We start from the raw sequence: 23386 nt of genomic DNA on the forward strand, positions 1-23386 counted from the left end.
TTTGAGTTGGATATTTGGGTTAGGCTAAGTGTGACATTGGCTAGTGGATGTTATTGTTACGTAGTTTTTTGTATTGGACGATCCCTGCAATTGTGCTAAGTGTGCACAACAAGAGTTCCCACATGAACCGGTTGGGCTAGGTTCACCTATTGGTTCGGCTCCCTTTGTGGTTCAATACTGGTTCAGTGAACCATGAACCATTCGTTACACCGTGACATTAGTTACACCGAACATACGTTTCACCGTAAAAATCGTTACACCGCAACATTCGTTACACCGTAACATTCGTTACACCGTACCATTCGTTACACCGTAACATTCGTTACACCGTAACATTCGTTACACCGCATCATTCGTTACACCGTAATATTCATTACACCGTAACATTAATTACACCGTAACATTAATTACACCGTAACATTCGTTACATCGTATCATTCGTTACACCGTAACATTCGTTACACCATATCATTCGTTACACCGTAACATTCGTTACACCGTAACATTCGTTACACCGTATCATTCGTAACATCGTAAAATTCGTTACACCGTAACATTCGTTACACAGTAGTATGGTTACACCATAACATTCATTACACCGTAGTATGGTCACACCGTAACATTCGTTACACCGTAAAATTCATAACACCGTAGTATGGATACACCGTAACATTCGTTACACCGTACCGTTACACCGTAAAATTCGTTACACCGTAACACCGTAACATTCATTACACCGTAGTATGGTTACACCGTAACATTCGTTACACCATGCCATTCGTCACACCGTAACATTCGTTACAACGTAGTATGGTTACACCGTAACATTTGTTACACCGTAAAATTCGTTACACCGTAGTATGGATACACCGTAACATTCGTTACACCGTACCATTCGTTACACCGTAACATTCGTTACATCGTTACATCGTAACATTCATTGCTCCGTAGTATGGTTACACCGTAGTATGGTTACACCGTAACATTCGTTACACCGTAACATTCGTTACACCGCATCATTCGTTACACCGTAACATTCAGTACACCGTAACATTCATTACACCGTAACATTCGTTACACCGTATCATTCGTTACACCGTAACATTCGTTACACCATATCATTCGTTACACCGTAACATTCGTTACACCGTAACATTCTTTACACCGTAGTATGGTTACACCGTAACATTCGGTACACCGTAACATTCGTTACACCGTAACATTCGTTAAACTGAAGTATGGTTACACCGTAACATTGTTATACCACAACATTCGTTGCATCGTAGCATTCTTTACACCGTGACATTCGTTACACCGTAATACACCGCAATTAAAACATTTTTTAAGTCGTTGTGCACACTTAGCACAACTGCAGGGGTCGTCCAATAAAAAAAACTACGTAACAACATCATCCATTCACCAATATCACACTTAGCCTAACTCAAATATCCAATTCAAAAACCCCCCAAGTAGTTGTGCACACTTAGCACAACTGCAGGGGTCAGCCAGTAAAAAAACTACGTAACAATAACATCCACTAATTAATCTCACACTTAGCCTAACCCAAATATCCAATTTAAAACATTTTTAAGTCGTTGTGCACACTTAGAACAACTGCAGGGGTCGTCCAATCCAAAAAACTACGTAACAATAACATCCACCTACCAATGTCACACTTAGGGGTCATCCAATTAAAAAACTCTGCCACTAAATAATTATTTGACACACTTCGTCTAACTTACAACTTCTTCACGTATCCAAATGTGCACACTTGTGCTAATTGCCTTCAAAATAGTGCTCCATAATATTGCTCAAACTAGTAAGGACACCTGGCAATTTACCATAATATTATAGTGCAATCGTATTTTTATGGATTTGCGTGTTTTCAAAAGGTCAAGCCATGATGAAAAATAAGAGAGCACATCCATGATGCGTTCGAAAATGTCAGTTAGTACAAATGGTTGCAGGGCGATATCTCCGCGTAGGAAACGAATTTTTCAGATCTCTTAGAAGCGTTTTGTAGGGAATTTAATTAGCTAAAAGATGTCATCATTAACTCATTTTGGCCCAAAAGTCAGTTAGTACATCAGAGCACAGAGGCATCGATGTGTGAACGAGGAAAAACAAGTGGTCAGTGTATTAAATAGGCCACATGAAAAGGTGCACTTTAACAATGAAAAAGCTTCAATTGCAGGCTATTTTGCGTTGGGAGACAATCATTCAGAAAACATTTCATTTATAGAATTTGGAATACAGCATCTAAACCTTTCAAAAAAAATTATGGATAGAAAGTTTCCACATCTAATACCTCAACATGTCACTCAAGTTTGCAATCTTTCGCAACAAATCCAGATCTTATCTGACGCAGTCATCCGAGTGCAAAACAGACAACTTCATCTGATGCCCACTTTGGACGCCAAATTGCACTTAAAAATAGTGCAAAACTTCCATCCGGCAGCTGCAATTTCAGTCCCCACAAACCGTCTAAATTGTATTAATTTGTCAAAATAACGACAGTCAGCAAGAAAAAAAAAGGCACAATTTGGTGCCATCATTTTCCCATCAACGACAACGACCAACTCTGCTGAAGCTCAATTGGTGGCTGAATTAATGCCGCATGACAGAGGTTTGACCACGGCAGCAGTGCTCCTGAAGTGTAATGGCCACTGAAAAATCGCTTCCAATCATCGATTACGTGTCGGACTTTGCAGCAGATATTTTTTATCGCGCCGAGACTCAATTTGACCAGTTTTGGCTCTTTTGGTTGTCCTTCAAAAGCTGTGCGCGAGCCCGTCCAAGGTCTGGCCACTTTTTTCGCTGGCATTTTGCACGACGATGACGACGACGACGCTCTGGAACCGGTTGAGGTTGGTTGGAATTAAAAATTGCAAACGTGAGTCCACGGGCTTGAACTTGAACGGTCGTCGTCGTTCAGAAATCAAAAGGGGAAGGTTTTTTGTTGTGTGTGATGCGGAATAAAACGCGAATTCATGGTCACCTCGACTGGACGAGGAGGCTTCATGAGTTGCATGAAATAAGACACGTTCTTAACTTTTTTTTTGCGAAATACTGTACTGAGTTTGGTCTAGTCAGAATAAAACAGGAAATGGCGTTCTGCAGTCAAAAATATTATTGTTTTTGTTGTTATCACAATTTGAGGTTTGCCATAACAAACTTAAACGACAAAACAATTCAGTTCATTAATGATTCATTTGATGTTTCAAGACCAACTGATTCCTTCCCCCTCAAAACAAACTTCCCATTAGTAATCGCTCGTTCGTGCAGACCGTTGACCTGGGCAGCCCGTCATCCATAGAACAAATTCCAGCTGGAATAATGCCTAACGAACCGTGGTGAACTCCACCCACCAACCACCACCCACGCGCTTTTCCTTTCTCCGGTCTCTTGTGATGTCATTTTCCCTTCGTCGCGTCGCTATCCTGCTGCCTAATTTTCCACCATTTTTTCCCACTTTATTTTCGCCCAGGCGCGATCACGCCATTAAAAGCAAATCTCTTGAAGTAGACGTCTCATAATTTTCCGCCAACATTTTCCTTCTGTCCCCCTCGTCTTCTTCTTTACAGAGTCTCGTTTTGAACAAGTTGGGTAACAAACAACCGAAGACGATTGCCAACACCGGCAGGCTGGGTATTGGATTATCCACGCTGGAATGGCTGCTGCTGATGATAATGTCGAGGCGGGGATGGTTTCGATGGAAATGACAGACTTTGGACACAAAGCAGCAGTAGCAGAAGCAGTGAATCTGTTGGAAACACATCTAATAAACACACACACTCGATAATTAGTATCGCAGAAACCGTAAACAAAATAGCAGCATGTTTGAGAAGATCAGGCTTGAGCAGGGTGGCAACTCTGGTCATCATCAAATATTTAAGAAAATAAAAATCAAAATCAATAAAAAACGACCTTAAAAATAAACTACCGGCGTTTGCTGATAAATCATTAATTGGCTAAAGATAAATTTTCAAACAACTCGCCCAAAAAAAAAATGTTCGCCGCAAATTTCGGAATTATGTTGCCATTTGTTATACATTTTTTTTCGGTCAGAACGGGTTTGTCACATGTGAAAACAACTAACTATTTACTTTTATGTTAGTTTTTAGATATTGATTTTTTTTTAAATTCAAATATGCCTTACTAAATCTTTTCTTTTAATAGTTAGGGTTACTCAAACATATTATATTGATTAGGACAACCTCCACCAAAACCGAAAATTGATTTTATTTGTATTTTTTTTATTTGGCTCATACTTTGTAGGGGTCGTCCATATGACCAAAGAAGCCATTTTGTGGCTTTGGTTCACCCATACAAGGCTCCACAAAATTTTGACAGCTGTCTGTACAAAATCTTTTGAAGGATTTTTTTTATCGATTTGATTTGGTTTGGATTTAGTATCTTCCTCATAATTTCATAATAAAACCATAAAAAACCGGTTCAAAAAAATAATCCCAAAACCCGTTTATTTTATAATTTCAAAAAAAAAAATATTTGTTTTGGGGGACAAAAACCAGCCACTTTTGAGTCATAGAGTAGCACGGAATAAAATTTTGTCATCAAGCAATGATTTTTTTATATTGTGATTGCTGGAAAAAAATAAATTTTGCCCAGCAATTATTTTATTTTGTATTTTTCAAATACAGATATTAATTAAACAAACCAATTAAACGATTTTAAAAACGTGCCCACGAGTGTCCATTTATGAAAATATATTTTTTGAGAATTTCATACAATTTTCTATTCAGATCTTGAATCACAGGGAAGGTAAACATTTTGACTTAAATCAAAAACAAAAAAAAAATAACGATTTTTAAAAGAATTGCTCTAATCTGAAAAACAGTTGCGCTTTAACGGTACACATCAACCGTAGCTTATTTACCCAGATTTCTGTTACAGACATTTTAGTATCTTCAAAACTACGGGAACTATCAATATGATTTTTTATGCAACCCCTAAATGACTGCCTGCAAAGTTATATGCAACAAATTTTGACAATTTTTACAATCAGATTCTTGCAGAATTGGGTCCATAAGTTTGACAAATTTGGAGTAAGAAGACAACAACTTCCTTGGCTGCTGTGCACCCTTTAAATAGTTGCTCATTTTTAAAATGAACTATTTCACACAAAAATTGAATTTTTTAAAGTTCGTTTTTCGGTTTTAATATGTGATGTACTGTTTTAATGCTTACTTCGCTGGGCGAAGGCTATAATTCTGCTCTTAAAATGAACTTTTTTTACAAAAAGCTCCAAGACCCACCTTCATGTATACATATCAACTAAGAATAATTCTTAGTTATAATTATTTAATTATAAAAATTAAACAAATGTCTGTGTGTGGGTATGTTCGTGTGTATATGACCAAAATTGTTACTCAAGGAGCGGCCGTGGCTGACTGGTTATGATGTTCGCTTTGTAAGCGAATGGTTCTGGGTTCGATTCCCATCTGCTCCCAACGAGAAAGTTAAGAACACATAAATTTGAAATGGTGAATATGAACGAAAAATCAAAGTCGCTCGAGGCGGGGTTCGATCCTCCGTCATTTGGTTTGGTAAGCAAAAATGCTAACCACTAGGCCATGACGACTTGGTGAGCGTGGACTGGAATTAGGAATACTGTTACAGAGAGCGAGTTGTGGCGCTATAACCACGGCAAATAGTGTCCAGGGCATTCGTGGAAATACAATGTCCCATTAGCGTGGTTCACGTTTCTATGAAAAAGACAAAAGTTGTTATTTTGTCTTGCATCAACCGGAATTTCGTTCTTTTATGTCCCCAGAAGCATTCCTGAAAATTTTAGCCCATTTGGTAAGGTCTAGGAGCTCCAGTTTTAATTTGAAATTTGTATGGGATTTTGATTTATTTTCCATGGGAAACTATCTTTTTTTACATTGTATTAGGATTTTTTTTTATAAATCGATGAAATGACTTGATTCTAATAGCAGGAGATAGGTTTTGAACTGGGGAACAACTTTGTAGAACATACCAACATGCTAGGAAGTGACCCTTTAAAGATACAGATACTTTTAGATGGTGGCCCACACAGTAAAGCCCCTTCAAAAGCCACCATCTAAAAGTATCTGTATCTTTAAAGGGTCACTTCCTAGCATGTTGGTATGTTCTACAAAGTTGTTCCCAGTTCAAACCTATCTCCTACTATAAGAATCAAGTCATTTCATCGATTTATAAAAAAATCCTAGTACAATGTAAAAGATAGTTTCCCATGGAAAATAAATCAAAATCCCATATAAATTTCAAATTAAAACTGGAGCTCCTAGACCTTACCAAATGGGCTAAAATTTTCAGGAATGCTTCTGGGGACATAAAAGAACGAAATTCCGGTTGATGCAAGACAAAATAACAACTTTTGTCTTTTTCATAGAAACGTGAACCACGCTAATGTCCCATCCTAGATGGTTCCGGAGTACCAAACCTTCTTAGCATGGTGCTCCTAACCAGAGCTGAAAATGTCAGGGGCCCTGACGCGAAAATCGATGACGCATACCAGATTTTTTCAGATCCATTCACTGAACCGCAAAACCGTGACATAAACAAACCCGACTCAGTCGTGGGTGCCCTAGCTCACTGAGCAGCTGCAATGCGAGGCAGTAGTCGACCAACGCTCATTCGACGTTGCACGCACACACATAAAGAAACAAGTTTTTACACAAAAAGTTGGTGTTTATGCGTGGAAATGTAATTTTGAATATAAGTTATGGTTGTTTTAAGTGTTTTGCATAGTCTAGAACCATTCAATTGTTTAAAAATAGTCAAAATAGTGTTTAGAGAGGATTTTACGAGTCAGTCATACGACACGAATTGAGTGAGTGTAGCTCATTTTTTCACGTCTCTCATTCTCCAGCAGCCGACCGGCACGAGTCAGGCGGCAGTGGTTGAACGGACACAGTAGGCTTACAGTCACATGCTAGCAGTGAACTGACATTTTGGATTGCTTCATGTGTACGCAGGGTTGGAAACATTTTGCAGGCCTGCTCCTAACGAATACAACCAAATATCGGAGCGTATGGTGGTGTGTCCCCACGCTTCTTCCTCCCCTGTCGATTCAGAATTGTGTTGTTGTTCGAACACTCAGTCCTCAAACTCAACCCAATTACGCGTCATCTCTGCGATACGGCTTTACGCAGTAGGCCTGGCCGCTTTAACGCTTGTGATGTTTCAATGCATTCCGATGCAATGGCGCACTACAAATGTTAATAAATGACAAGAAGAGTGCTAGGCGTCATCTAACCTAAGGCACTCTCCAGGATCCCTTCGAAAGATTGGCTGCGCTAGGGTCTGATTCGATTAGATTAGATTAGATAATGCAAAACAGGGTTCTGGCAACCTCGTCAACTAATGTGAGGAGCGTGAAGATGTAATTTTTTTCTTTTAACTTTCAATGCAAATTTTATTAACTAAAAAAAACATCTTGGACTGTCTTTCCATATTACTCTGAATTACTTGAATAATAACTGAATAAATTTGGAAACTGTGGACTCATTTAAGATCTGGGGTTTTAATTTTTTCAAACTAAGAAAAAAGTCGTATCGTACTACTTCTTTAAATTTATAAGTGCTTTGTATCAGGTCCGATGAATCTGCCTAATTTCAACCAAGAAAACCTTTAAAGTTTAGTGTTCATAGCGAGATGTTCAAACTATATCGAGGATGTGAAAATATTGTCAATCTACTAAGCTATCACTATATTGACCGAGCCACGTAGCCCAGTGGTAACGCTTCCGCCTGGTAAGCGGTAGGTCGGGGTTCAAATCCCGGCTCGGACCAACACAGCTGGTGATCTTTTCCCTTCTGGATTCGATTGCTTAGTAAAGGGAAGGTAGTGTATCGTCACAAACTGGACCTTATCACGACACCTTAGGGAGGCGACCTATGGAATGTTAACATTAACCATAACATTTTAACATTAAGTTGATTAATAAACTGTCACTGAATCCGCTTTGTAAATGCCGGACCCGATACTCTTCACGGGTGTTCCCCTCAGGAACAGGGAAAGATTTACTTACTAAGCTATCGTCACATAATTATTCATGTTAAATCTTGTCAGCTCATCGATAGATCACGTCTATCTCAGTAACAAGTCAAGTGGATCGTTCTATTGAAAAAACCACACAATATCCACCAAGTCAGCATACCACAAACTAGTCTTCTTTCCCTTGCATATTCCAAGTAGAAAGGCAAAGACCCGGTTCAACTGCGGATCCCAAGGGGTGCATTAACCTCCGCAGTCAAGTCGCATCAACTGAACCGAGTCTTCGTCGTCGACGCTGACAACTTCGAGTGAGGTAATTTCCGCCGACCTCCCAGCTGGAAGACGGTGGCATCATATTGGTGTGGTGAATCGATTTTCCACCAGCAATGTCAACTGGCACCGGAAATGTACTGCGTTGCCGTCGACGTGGACATTCCAAGGTGTGTGTCTCGGGAAATTACAGTGTTTAATTTGGTAAAAATGCAGACTTGGTATCAGGGGAGATTGCTCGTAAGCCCGTATTTTCGTAGTTTATCAAAATAGTCCAGAGATTTCTTGTTTTATTTTTAAGATTCGTTTAATATAATGATGTAGAACCAAATCAAAACTTTGAGTATCGTACTTTTATTCATTTTTTTCTCTATCACGAATATTTCCAGTAGTCGTGTCCCCAAAGAGCGCGTTCTTTCTGCCGCAGTAACACACCTGCTGCATCGATTTTGTCCTTCCACTTTCAACAAGATGTTATCTTCAAATGTGCTTTTAATGTTCACCGTGTTTCCCACTCACAGCTAAAAAATTAGTAATCCAGCTGCGTGTAAATGGCCTGGGTGTAAAATAAATATTGCATTATTTTATGCAATTTTATGTAATTTTACACTCTGAAATATGTAGCCCGTCACTATGGGAAACCTACTTGACCGAAATTTCAAGCGCATATATGTGTTTATCCCAACAGCTTTCCATCGGTCTGATGGCCGAATGGGCTAAGGCGCCAGTCCTTACTGTTGGTGCTGGGTTTGAATCCCGTCGGTTGCAACTTTTTTTTGTGTTTGCAAAAATTGTACATGCAGTGTGTAATATTAAGTGTTTATTTTGACGAAGGTGATGTGCATGCTTTTGCATGCGATTTTACCATCGGATTTTTTGCTGTGCTCTTTGCGCTACTGCAAGTTGAGAGTAACTTTTTTCATGTTTCTTGCTAGAACATTTAAACATTAAAAAATCGTTATAATGATTATTTCTTTTTCAAAACAGTTTTTTTTTTGTGATTTATTACAAAACCTGTAACTCTGCCGAGAGTAGAGCGTACCAAACTGGAGAAAGGTCACGATTGTTTTTTTTTTTTTTTTGCCGGTTGGCAAACACCCAAGAGAGTGCCCATACACGCGACGCTGACCAAATGTAGGCCACGTGCCCAGGCCCTCTGGTGGCCAACAGCAGAGTGTCCACTCACTTTTGCGCCGTTGCTGCTGTTATGATTACTTTTTATCGACCAGGGACTCCAGGATGGCATGACCGCTGCCCATATTGGACCATGATTCTGGACGATGTGACCGCAGAGCACCAAATGATGGGCCATTGTGGCGATAAAGGCCTGTCATCAAGGCCTCGATGGCTTGATATTGGCCACACCGGGAGCTTTTAGTTCGCCGTAAAGGTTATCGAAGATTTGTGTGGAAAAAAAAATGCAGATGGTTTGTTTGCGATTGCTATCGACGAACTGTGATCGAAAGGGAAATTAGGTCGCATGATACGGCACGAGCTTCAAAGTTTGATTGATATCTGATAACTCTAAAGTTCAATGTTTTTCGCATATCGTATTTAAGTTATTCTAGATTACATAAAATGTATAAATTTTGCCAGATTATCCTAAATTAGGCTAAAACAACACGTAATAACTTGAGCACAGCGCCTCTCTTAAAACACTTCGAGTTAAATTCCTGCACGACTAACGAAGCACCCCTTTTGCCCAAATTCTTCACCTGCTTTTCGAGGGGTTGCTGTAAGCAGGGCGCCGCTTTTTCCGCAAAATAAACCGCAACCTGTTTCGTGGGCAGACGAGCAAAGGAGGCATAACCGATAAACGGTCAACAATGAAGAAGAAGAAGTCTGCGTAGACGATCCATTTAACTGTATTTCCTTTTCGATTTGAATGAGACGAGAGCCCAAAGACAACAACAGTACAAGTAAAGAGTTGAAAACTTTGCAACAGTAATAATAAAACAAAGAAACTGTACGAAAAGTGAGTAACATCTCTCTCTGATGTGTATAAAAAGTCGAGCAAAAGATGCAAGAAAATAGAGAAGATGAAAAAAAGAAGTAATTGATCAGCACTTTGCCGAAAGCCGAAGGTGGGAGTCTGTGGCAAAAATGAACACAAGCGAAAAAAAATAAGCCAAGAAGAAAACAGTCAAGTGCAACTTGAGCCCGAAAATTAAAGGCAACTGAACCACCTTCGGGCAGCGGTGCGAAGTTGGGTAGCAAACAAAGCCGGTTACGTAAACAAGTCTTTTGCTGGTCTGCTGACTGACTGGCGGGGCTGGTGGAATAATATTATTTGCTGCACTCTCCTTTATTTGGCGTGAATTTATCATCTGAAGGTGAGATTTATGCCATTTAACAAATTGTGGTCTTTCTTGGAAAATGGAGCCGGCGGCGGTTGGAAATGGATTCCGCTGGGTTGAAATTACCAATTTTGATGATAAAAATGTCGCAATTTTTTTTCGAGATTTTCAAATTTATATTTTTGTATTTGGATGTAACTCTGTACATGCACTCCCTATGTTTGCATTTATCCCCATGATGCAATCATTAGATTTTGCACACAAGGCTCCATAAAGTTTTCTAGCCAGAAATTTACAAACATATTCAAAGTATGTTTACATGGCAGCTGGAGGTTTGTTTGCATCAGATTTGCTATCTCTTTCTAGCAAAAGTTTTTTGTCCGTCGACTTCTAGCTGTTTTTTTTTTCGACTAACCGCCCGATATGTCAGCCAACATATTTCGCAGGGCTGTGCCAGCTCGAGCACGATCATTGTTTGCATAATGACACTGTGACGAGAAGTTCGTCATTTTTGGATTAAATTATAATTGTTTCACTGGTCCTAGAAAGCCCTACACAGTTTTACGAGCTAGTCATGCAAAATCGGTACACTCAAACCCCGATGGTTTGACACCAACTGTTTCCAACACCAACTGAGTTTTCTCAGCACTGGCTGAACCGATTTTGATCGAACCAGTTGCATTTGACTTGGTTTAGGTTCCTATACATCGCTATTGAATTGTTTGAAGTTTCGATAAGTAGTTCAAAAGTTATGTATAAAAATGTGTTTTCACAAATACTCGGATCTCAATTATATGCATGTAAACGATGTCCGGATCCATCATCCGACACAACGTTGGTAAGGTAATTGAAAGGCCTTTCCAATGAGTACAAAACATTGAAGATCTGGCAACCCTGTCTCGAGTTATGATCATTTAAGTGATATTTATATACATTTTTGAAGCCGGATCTCAATTAAATGTATGTAAACGATGTCCGGATCCAGCATCCGACACATCATTGGTTAGGTAATCAAAACACCTTTCCAACGAGTCCACAACATTGATGATTTGGCAACCCGGTCTCGAGTTATGACCACTTAAGTTATATATGTGTACTTATTTTTCCGGATCTAAAAAAAATAGCTGGCAAACCACTTATATTAAAAATGAGGAAGGCATCAACCACATAGGTGGATTAAGTTAGTTTTTTATCGTAAAATTGCGATAACTTGTGAAGGTTATAAGCAAACCCCTCATGTTCGCATATATATTTTTTAAAATTATCTGCTTCGCAACTTTGTAGAACATTGTTATACTCTGAAAAATAATCCTGCAAAGTTAGAAAAAAAACACGAAATTTAAAAATAATGTTTTTTTGCTCAAAATGAAAAAAATATCCTTCTGAGTTAATGTAGATTTGAAAAGCATATAAAATTTTCCTAAATTCCAAAAAAAAAATGCAGAATTTTTAAATCTTTTGAAGTGTTTTAATCGATAAAAAATACGTTTTCTCGGAATCAGGCGTCCTATTTTAAATATAAATCCATTTGACGCCAAACTTTCATCTCATCACCTTTTCAGGCTGCAAATTATTCAAAAACATGCCTTTTTTCGTATATTCAAAAATGGAAAGGGTCGTACCGACCCTCCGTCAGGAGATATTGAAAAAAAGAGCTCGGATTCGTGATTAGGGACAAAAGTTACAGGGGTCGGGGCAACTGCCATGTGAGTTGGCGGAGAACTACCCATTTATATTTCTTAAGAGCTAGTATCATAAATAAGTGATAGAAAAAACTATCATTTGGTGGTGATTCTCGCACCAAAATATCAGAAGATATAGCGACCGTTACTATAGCTTGTGAGTTCACTTTTTTCAACTCGTGATTGCCAGCAACAGCCTTCTCTATTTAACCATCCTTCTCTTTTTTTTTTTGTTTTCTTCGAAAATCGCAATGAAAGAACGCGAGAGGAGAATGGGAACAGAGAATGAGAGAGAAAAGAGAATTCTTCTGGCAACTCTGTTTGCTTAGAATTTCGCGACCGAAAGAAGGGCAGTGAACGTTGGAATATGAGATTTCGGGCATGATAATTGAAGTCGCTGAGAACTGAATTTGTATATTTTTACAACCCTGGCGAGAACTCAAAATATAAACAGAAAAAAAAAATTCCCGTGTTATTCATTTTAATTATTTGAATAAGAAAAAAAAGTTTTCTCATATTTAATTTTTCCCCCGGTTTGTCAGTCAAATCTCCAAGCTTTTTCCAGTTTTTTTTCCCGAGGTAGCCACCCTGAGATAAAAAAACTGAAAAACGCATCTTTTGCACTAAATAAGATATGAATTTTCTAAAAATATTCAATTTTTTAATATTAAAAATATTTAAAATATTGTCAATTCTCGTTTTAAAAATTTTTTAGATGCAACATCAATTTTGCAACCGAAAATGACTGAACACATTTTTTTGATAAAGTGCACCGTTTTCAAGGTATAGGTATTTTTTTTCGAAAGATAATATTTTTTGCGTTTTTAAAAAAAAATTTAAAAGGAAAAGCAACCTCCAAAAAATAATTTTGGAAAGCTATGGAAATTCGTTAATATTCTCTGACATTGTATATCGAAAGGTAGCAACCTGCGCTAACTAACATTCCTGTAACTTAAACTCGAGATCTACAAACTGACATGGCGGGCGCCGTTGGTGGCCAATGACTGTTACCTATTCGCAACTGATCTGGTTTTGGCAATCATGGTGTTTTATCTTTTCGGCGCATTGATACATGCTGTTGATAAGGGAAACACCACTAGATCGTTGAAGCCTATGATCAGTAGTGCTGAAAGGATATTACGGTTCTGTTCAGCAACGGAGGGGCAACCATGGGTGGTCTTTCATGCTCATGCTCATGACATTGTATATCGAAAGTTAGTTAAAATTTAATTTTGACCGATATAAGTTTACTCATTATCATCTCATTTTAGTATCAGGAATAACTTTTTGAAAGGGCAAACACAAACATGAAAATTTCAATCAGACGTTCAAATTTTGTTTTTTTTTTACAGAAAAGGCCAGAAAATTTCACAAACGTTTTTTTTTACTTTAAAATCGAACCAACCGTTTCCAAGATATTGCGGGTTGAATAAATTAAGGCTAATTAGAAGACAATAAAACCCCTTTTTTTACAACCTCAAGGGGCTGTATCTCAGCACCATCAGTAGTCCGATCAACAAAGTTAAAAAATGAAAGAAATAAAGAAATTTATTTAGCTCAGCGTATTTAGAACATTGAATGCAGAATTTATAAAGCTTAGTCAGAAGAAACGAAATAATCAACAATTTTACAGTGAAAATGTATGTACTTACAATATCAATTCCTAACACTAACTTAATTTTCAACCGCTTCTAACTAAATTTTATTGAGCTTTTCACAAAACTGTTCTCCTCTATTTGATAACTTTGCTCAAACTGTCTTACCTGTTTTCGTTTCACGTTTTATTGATAGCAGCAGCTCGTGGTCGTCGTCAGCCAAAACTTTAGTGCAGTTTTATCAAATCGCTCATTCAGCACATAACAGTGTTTCACAGAGAGCTCACAGCTAGCAGCAGATTTTTCCTCCTCAACAAAGCACGTACCTTCGCAGAACGCAAGACCTTGCGCTTATGCCACAACTAGAATTATCTCATCCACCCAAGACACAGCCACAACATAACACAGAACTTTGCATGAATTTGAAGCTCTCTATCAAAGTAGCCCAGATTCCGTAACTCTCTTCCAGAGTTTCAACTCTTTTCTTCTTTCGTTTTTGGGGTGTCTGCCTCTCCTTGTTTGCGGGAGGAATCAAAGTAGGCCCCCGTCCAAACTGGAACGCGCCACCAGGCCCCACACACACTCCCAGGTCACTTCGATTTCAGACCACTGCTGCTTGGTTGTGGCCTACTGTGGCAAAACTTTTGCGTTTGCGTTTCCCAAAAAAAAATCCGAGAAAGAGGAAAATCACATCAGCACAAAGAGAGGAGCCTCCCCCTTCACGGTCACTCGCACCTCCCCGTGGCCCCCTCCTCACCGAGAGGCCACAGACACTAATTTTGCGAAATTGCAGCGCAGCTCCAACGCACCACACGAACTCGAATTTTCCACCAATCTTCAGAACCTTCTTTTTTTTCTCTGCCAGATCCAAACTTTTTCACCCCTCACGCAAAACGGTCACACGGCCGGAACGCGGGTTGTCCCGGATTGACTGCAGTTCCCCACTTCAAATTGAGTTCACTTTGCACATTAACGACGACGGACGAAAATTTTTAATTCACTATCAGCCAGCGAAGAGGATCTTTCTGCGACGAGTGAAAAAGTAAAATTGACTTGACAGGCAAATGCGAACGAACGGAACGACGACGACGTTTGTGTTGTTTGTTGGTGTTGCAGCGCACACAAATACAACGGGGCGCGCGGAAAAACTGTCAGAATAGATCGTTTAGTTGTCATGCATTTGACAGCGCGGAGCTGCTTGAGGAAAATGTCGAAAAAGAAATTTTCTTGCTTTAAATCGGCATTTGTTGGAGGGGGTGTTCAAAAATTACGAAATGTGCAATGAAATAAATACATTAAAATATTAATTAAAATGTTGATTAAAATATTTTTGGTTTCTTTTCGCATTGAATTTTTTCCTTATTTTTTTCAAAGTGATGAAGTTACGTAAAGTTAATGAGAATGTCAGCGCCCACCAGGCTGCTAGCGAGCACGTTAACCTGGTCCAACGCATTCAATCATCTAGAGTCTAAATGTAAGGTACACTCAGCCAAAACATTTTTTACTAGCCATAAGGAAACCGTATAGATTTTTTCCATACGCTTGCCATATCCAGGTTTTTAAGCGAAGATGGCGTTCGAATTGTGAACGCCCGAATTGTCAAAATCGCGCAGTAGCACCAACATTAGAAAAAAAAGTATGGCTGTCATGCCATGGCACACTTTTTTCGTGATGTTGGTACCACTGCGTGATTTTGACATTTCGGGCGTTCACCATTCGAACGCCATCTTCGCTAAAAATCTGGATAGATTTCATATGAACATTGAATGGTTTTTTCCTTATGAAAACCTTATAAATTTGATATATGACTGTTTTTTTGCTTTTATATGCAAACCTTATAGAATTAAAGTATCCGAGGCTCGCTGGTTTTTTATTTATACAGTAAACTTATGAATGTAATTTTCTCTTTATATTGCTACAAATAATCTTGTAAACAAGAAAACGTTGTTTTATGTTAAGAAATATGATTTCGGTACTTTTTATTCCGATTACAATCAGATCTTAACAACATAGTTTTACATTAATCTAAAATAATATCTGCTGTTAACTTCGATAACATTAAACTACATCCTATCGACTGTGCTCATTTCTATAATGCTTAAGATACCCTTTTTCCAATTGCTTCGTAAGCCCACATCTACATGGGTCGTGCCGGCCGCTTGGGACGTGTCAGCTGCCTTGGATGTGTAGGTCGCTCGGGACTTGCCGGCCGCTCGGGGCGTACTGGCCGCTTGGGGCGTACTGGCTACTATCACTTCTTGGCTGCCTGCAGCAGTGCTGTCGAATTCAGCGGACCGTTGAAGCGACGTCTTTGGTTGAAGTGTCCCAGAACCATGGTGGAACTGGGCAATGGTTTTAAGCTACAAATTTAATAAAATGAGTTTTTGATACGAGAAATAACTTTTATGTTTATGTTTTACCTCTTCCAAGGAACTCATTTCTAAGACGCCCGGATTCACTTCCTCGTCGTCTGGATCGCTTTCGACCAATTCAGACCCTGTTTCACGGTCCGGAATGAACTTTACCTCAATATAATCCTGACTAAGTCCCTCTTCCGGTGAGGCTGGATCTTGGGTTGGATTTGTTTCGAACTGCTCCTGGACAGTCACACTCGTTAAGTTCTGTAAAGTATTGAATATAAAACTCATTTACCTAAATCACAAATTTTGTTAATATTCTTACATTCCGGTCTAACGAACAATTGCTTCCCAAAACAAACAAATTGTTTCCGGGAAAAGCAATCCGAGGCGCTTTTCGAATGCCGTCTGGCCAATAGTCACCAAATCAACTGTAGTTAGGCCGAACTGCGAGAAAACACGTTCTGATTCCGCCGGAGCGTCTCCGAAAAGATCAGCGATGAGTGTCAACTCGTCGTACGAAACGGCCATCTTCACGTTTGATTTTATATGGCAAGATTATGATTTTTTCACATAAACAATGTGTATCAAAGTCATAAGCATACCTTATAAAATTGAAAGCTAAGCGAATATGTATAAGGTCGCCTTATGAATTGAAAAATTAATGATTTCTCAACTGGTTATATGGCTGGCCATATATGTTTTAAAAGTTGTTTTGGCTGAGTGTATGCACTTCGGAAGAAACCGGTCAAGAAAAATTTCAAATGGGAAGCAGCGGCAGCGCAAGCAAGTCAGAGAGGGTCTGACGGACAATCTTGTTCTTACCTTAACAGTGGAGCGTCAACATTTACGAGGACAACCTAGTAGAACTTCAAGCAGAGTCACGAGCTGAACATATAAAACCAAGATCAGCTAGCAAGAAAGAACCGTTTTTATCTCGGCGCACCGTAGACACATGAACCCGACCGGCGAGGAACTGTACTTGTGACAAAACACGTTGTTTTAAAGGTGTCCTGGTCCTACACCGTTCTGGTAACGACTTCGGTAGGTTTACTTTATTAGTTTGCAAACCCGACAAAGAAATTGTAGAATGGTATGTAACAAATTGAGTAAAGTTTTGGTCAATTTTGAGGCATCATCCTCTTGGTATATTAAAGCCGAATCCAAAATATAAACTTGATTGATATCAACTGGACCTGATAATACTCGATTATTTTGTAGATCATGCTGTGAATGGCCACCAGAAACCAAGAAATTCCGTCTTGTTTTTAGAGTTTGAGACCGGTGTTCCATCCTCTAGCGTGGTTTCACGGATGAAGTTTTCTGCGTACGCAAAGGCCGGAACTAGAACGTCGATTTTTTGGGCACTTAGCGGTTCTTTGAATCCTTGCGCATCATCATTCATGCTGTTGCATGCATCGAACACTAGATCGAACAGGTCATTTATGACTTCGATGAACTCCACCATACCCTGGCAGTCAGCAAAATGGGGGTCATACTCCATCAGGAACCGTAGCGCATCACCAACAGCCTGACTCAGCACCTGAATCGCCAGAACAATGTCCATTTTGCTGTTCTTAATGTTCAGGTGCTTGTATTTGTATTTGTATCTTTATTTCAAAAATATACATAAGGGCAAGCCTTTTATCGTATACAGAGACATCATTTAGTTCGAATATGATAAAACTACAAACAAACAAAAAAACTTAAAACTAACTAAAAATTAGGTTAGAGTACATGAAATGATCATTGTATAAACAAAGAGAAATAACTTAACCTAAAAACAAATGAAAATGACTTCAACAAGAAGAATTTAGGTGAGAAAATAAACTGGTCAAGAAACTGTTTCTATCAAGTGTTCCTTAAATATTCCCTACACTGTTGCTTGAAATCACTAATAGAAGTAAGATTTTTCAGACGATGAGGCAAAGCGTTCCACAGGCGTGCGCCACGGACTACGAATGAATTCCCCAGATAATTAGTATGATGAGTTGGAATTAGAATGTTATGTGTACGTTGTGATCTACTAAAGGAAAGTTCTTCATATAGATAAGTTGGCTCTTTGAATTTAATAAGTTTAAACAAAAACAAGAAGCTGCAAATGAAAATATTTTTGTAAAGGTATGCCAAGAATTGACGACTGATATTGAGAAACATGGTCATATCTGCGTAAATTGTAAATGAATCTAATACAACTATTGAAACAAACTTTTAAATGACGTTCAGTTTCTGCTGACAAATGAGAGAAAATTACATTACCGTAAATAAAGTGAGGTAAAAGAAGAGTTTTTACTAGTATTGTTTTAGTATCAATTGATAAAGTGTTTCTATGTTGGTTTAAAATTCGTAAAGTTGTATAAACCTTCCTAATAATAAAAGATACATGATCGTTCCAGGTTAGGTGTTTGTTCATAACTATTCCAAGATTGTTTACTTTATCAACTATTTCAATTATATCGTTGTCTATTGTAATGGGCGGTAATACAGGTAGATCAGAATTAGGACGAGTAAAAATTATGGCTTTTGTTTTAGATGCGTTAAGTACTAGACCATTATTGCGACAAAAATTTAAAATGGATAAAAGATCAGCGTTTAGCAAAGAAATATAGTGAGGAAGTTCTGAAATAGGACAAGATAAATAAACTTGGGTGTCATCGGCAAAAGATTGTATACTGCAATAACGAACATGTCTTGGGAGATCATTAATTGACATTGTAAAGGCTAAGGGACCTCCAACGGATCCTTGTGGAACCCCTCGTTCGTTTTGTCTAAATTGTGATCGACTTCCATTGATTTCAACCAGTTGATGTCTTCCTCCTAAATAACTCTTAAACAAATTACAAGCTTCTGCTGAGAAATTATATTGCTTTTCCAGTTTAGCTACAAAATGTTATGGTCAATCAGATCAAAAGCTTTCGTGAAATCTATGAGGACAAGTATTGTTGCCATGTTACTGTCTAAAGCTTTATTTATGTCCTGACAAACTTTAATAACGGTTGAAGATGTACTGTGATGTTCCCGGAAACCAGATTGAAAAGGGGTTATAAGCTTTTTGAATGTTAAATATTGTACTATTTGATCCTTAAAAGATTCTCACATGCCTTCGATAATGTTGGTAAAATGGAAATTGGTCTGAGATCATTCGGTGTTGCTGGAAATTTAACTTTGGCTAAAGGTCTAACTATAGATAATTTGAAAACTAAAGGAAAAGAACTTGTAACAATGATTTTGTTGAAGATTAACGTAACATAAGGCAGTAATATATTAATGAACATTTTAACAAATTTAAGTGGGATGCCATCATAACCTATTGCATCAGATTTTATTTTTAATATGGCTTTATGAACTTCATCGGCTGAAACTGCTCTAAACTTAAATTTATCATCATCGTCATCATAAATGGGTGAGTTTGCAAGAGCTGCTTGTAGATTTCCAGATGGGTAGCTGTTGACTTTATCAATAAAAAAAAAATTATTAACTAAATCTGAATTGAACTGATCGTCTAAAGGTCTGATTTCCTCTTTGTAGCCAAGTTTTTTAAAATTGTTCCAAAGTGCTTTTGCTGACAGGGAAGGGTCAAACATTTTTGCTGAATGACTAACTTTGGCATCTCTGATTAACTTGTTGGCTCTGTTACGAAAACGTCTGAAAATAATTTTATTTTCAACTGTCCTGTTATGTTTCCAATTCCTGTATGCAAGATCACGATCAACACATGCGTTGTAAGCTTCATGACTATACCAAGGACAATCATTTGAACGGATGCGTTTCGTTTTAATGGGAGCATATTTATCAATTAAATTTAGTAATTTGGAATTAAAATGAGCTACTAAAATTTCACAATCCTCAATGTTGTTGAGTTCATCAAAATTGAATGTTGGGAAGTCGTCTATAACTGTTTGTGGGTTTAAATGTTTAAAATCCCTGAAAGAAATCATTTTATCGAAAGCTGCTTGAACTGGAATATCTAAGACTGTAAAAATGATATCATGGTGGGAAATTGATGGAACTGATTTTTGAGAGAAAAAGACATTGGTAATATTATCTGAAATTATAAAATAATCAAGTAAAGAGGCACCGGTATTGAAAAAGTGGGTAGGATTCACGGTATTGACTATGGAAAGTGAAAAATTGTTCAGTATGTTTGAAAATCGGTCTGAAAGAGAATTTTGTGAAAGAATATTCACATTGAAATCCCCCATCAACACAATGTTATTATAGATTGAACGTAATTGAGCTAAATCTTCTTCAAATGATGAAACGTCAGTTATTTGCGGAGGTTTGTAAACAACTCCAACGAGCAATGTAGTATTCTTTAAAGTAAGTTCACAGAACAAATACTCTGTAGAACCAGGATTTGAACTTTTTATGATTTTTGGTTTAAAATATGGACGCACATACAAAGCAACTCCACCACCCCTGGAAGTACGATCATGTCTTAAAATTCTATAATCGTCAAATTTTATTAAAGAATTAGTCAATGAATCATTTAACCATGTTTCTGAAAATCCGACGCAATCAAAACCAGTTTGTGAAAATATTTGTTTGACTTGATCGAGATGACAAACTAACGAGCAAGTATTGAGATGAGCCAATTTGAATCCTCTTACTTGCGTTATTGAGTTTTTAAGAAATGTGTGACAGGGGTCGAAACGCAGTTCATGTACATCTTGTGTAACGTTTGTCATTAATAAACAAAAAGTGAATCAAGCAACAGCTGAGAACAAATACAAATATTAACAACAATAAAAAAAACGCACTACTTTTACTACTACTACGCACTAAAAGCACTTATATAACATCAAATACATTCCAAACAATCTATTCCATTTAGAGTTCAAAACCAGTTTTCTAAACTGAGAATCAATAAAAATACTTAAGATCTAGAAATCAGTTGGGTTTGTAAACAGAATGTTAGAATATAAATAGCAAAAGAAAATAACAAGATTGTGTCAAAGAAGTTAGTAAAGAAAGGTGGAAAGGTTTATAAAAATAGTAATAGAAAAAAGAAAACTACTTATTCCTAAGCAGCATAGAACGATTCTCCAAGATGAAGCTTCGATGAATCTGCGCTCAGCATCAAGTTACTCTGCAACCGTCGGCTTTGGTGTCAGCTGAGGAGGCTGTGAAAACTCATCCTTGTTCCAAAGACTCGTGTGTTGAAAGATCCTGATGGGTTTGGCTTCCTTTGAAGTGGTAACGAACACCATTCCGTCAGACACCTTCACTGAATGGATCTTCTTTTCCCGTTTCCAGCCCATGGCTTGCTGGAAGGCCGAGTAGTTCTACGCTGACAAATTCTCGTTGATGTAGATCCTGCCATCTGAAGGAAACCCTAAATCCTTGAGTGAAAGGTTTGCCTTCTGGAAGTACGCCTTCATGAACTCGTTTCGTTTGTATCTGCTCTCGAAGGCCACCACAATCGGTGGCGTTGAGATACTCCTTGATGATGCACCTTGAGAATTCGGTCTCGAAATTCGCCTCAGCAAAACGTTGGCAAAATGCTCCGGGGGGAGTTGGAGCGTCATCAGTATGGCCAGGAAATGCTTGCGGAGATCCTCGTTTTCTTTGAACGGCACCTTCATGATGACGACCTCATCCCTCCGCAACTGCCGGTGGACGTCGTCGACACGGAAACTCACCTCCTGGATGTGACTGGACTGGTGCAACTCCAACGTTTGAACCCGCTTTGAAAGCTCCATCACGCTGAGGGTGTGCTGTTGCTTGAGCTCTTTCAGCTCCTCTGCCGTGGCTTCCGCCTTGTTCTGGACGAATGCGATGGCCAGTTTCACGGACGCTTGCACCTCGGCAACCATGTCAAGCTTCATGCGGGTCAATTCCGGATGGGCGTAAACGGAGTACAGCGAAATTTTCCCCACGCAGGTTTGGCACAGCCAGTGAACACCTCGCTGCAATTCCTCGGCAATCTTTGGCACCGCTTCCGGCATGAGACTGACACAAATAGGGTGGAACAGATTCCGGCATTTGCCACACTCAAGACGATTGCTTGGGTGCTAAGAGGATCAACGGGTCGATTTCGGCAGTTCGTTAAGCATTTCCAGAATCTGCCATATTGCTGGACCACTTGAAGTTAGCAAGGTGTTTCGCAACAGATTCAGCATATGAACAGGATCGAAAATGGCAAATATCGGCACTCCGGTACACGGATGAAAGAACGACACTCGAAGTAGGTGGTCTAGGTGGCAAATGTTGCTTCGTATTCCGTCGAAAGTTAAGGAAATCGCGGTCGAACTCACGCCCTGCAGCTGCTTCAGAATCTCCAGGATGATATCCTTTTGTGTAACTGCATTAATCGAGTCTACCAGGTAGTACGCAATTTGAATCTTCCACTTTTCATCTTGAGAGGTGAGCATGAAAAAAGGGCTGATTTGGCAGCGGTCACTTTCTGCGGTTTTCCATCGAGGTGATTATCGAAACGGTACGCCACACCGTTTAGTTTGTTTGAGTGCGCATCCCACGAGATCTGCTTCCTCATTCCCATTTCATCCATGGATATTCCCAAAATCAAGCTCTTTCCTTGACTGGCCCTTTCGACGGCCTTATCCTGCACGGCCTTGTTCGTCGATCCCTTGATTACCATCAACCACTTCGTACCATCTCACGATGGTTCGCGGACAAGGTAGTTTGTTGTGTAGCATCCTGCGAACGTATGGGTAGGCCTTGGGTGAGTAAAGGTGGAGAGTCTGTGCAAACGCTTGGATGACCGGGTTTCAAGGTTCGCCAGGCTTGTGCTTTGCCAGTCGCTTGAACAGCGCGTTTTTGGTAGCGAAGCTCTGAAATTTGTTTAAATACGTAAGCTCAAGATTGTAACATGCAATTGATGTAAAAATTATGCATTACCTGTAAAGCTCGGTTTGTTTCAACAGTCGCAAGCAGTTGTATTGCAAAGCTGTACAGATTTGCTCGATGTTTGCAAGCTTCAAGCGGTTCTGAGAGCTCGCACTTGCTTCCGGTAACACAGAATCTGTACTTTCATCTTTGGTACCAGGATAACGGCTTCTTCAGGACTTATATTATCTGGTGCAACACCGGCAAAACGCAAAGCTCTAGAAATGTGATATTATACAGAATACATATTTCGAGCGAAACCTGATCTATCTATCAACTTTTTACGTTTTTCTCCAGGCAGGCGTTCTGCTGGCAACCGTCCCTTAATGTTC

At 38.9% G+C, this 23386-nt stretch overlaps 2 protein-coding genes across 7 annotated transcripts in view; both read right to left on the reverse strand.

The window, feature by feature from the left end:
* The window catches only part of LOC6032942, a 151814-nt gene extending 136870 nt beyond the window's left edge, over positions 1-14944 (reverse strand). For 4 of the 6 annotated variants that reach the window (XM_038257543.1, XM_038257542.1, XM_038257541.1 and 1 more), the window contains exon 1: positions 14017-14944. The gene's annotated coding sequence lies outside the window, so the exon portion shown is untranslated. The remainder of the gene's footprint in view (positions 1-14016) is intronic. The other 2 variants (XM_038257545.1, XM_038257544.1) reach the window with 1 other exon arrangement.
* The window catches only part of LOC119766351, a 54224-nt gene extending 37255 nt beyond the window's left edge, over positions 1-16969 (reverse strand). Inside the window, exons 1-2 of the mRNA XM_038250841.1 lie at positions 16269-16969; positions 15990-16208 (exon numbers count right to left, since the gene is read on the reverse strand). Coding sequence (XP_038106769.1) covers positions 15990-16208; positions 16269-16496 — 447 coding nt within the window. The 5' untranslated portion in view covers positions 16497-16969. The remainder of the gene's footprint in view (positions 1-15989; positions 16209-16268) is intronic.
* Between the last annotated feature and the right edge of the window lie 6417 nt (positions 16970-23386).

Source organism: Culex quinquefasciatus, chromosome 2 (assembly GCF_015732765.1).
Source record: "Culex quinquefasciatus strain JHB chromosome 2, VPISU_Cqui_1.0_pri_paternal, whole genome shotgun sequence".
Classification (NCBI taxonomy): Eukaryota; Metazoa; Arthropoda; class Insecta; order Diptera; family Culicidae; genus Culex; species Culex quinquefasciatus.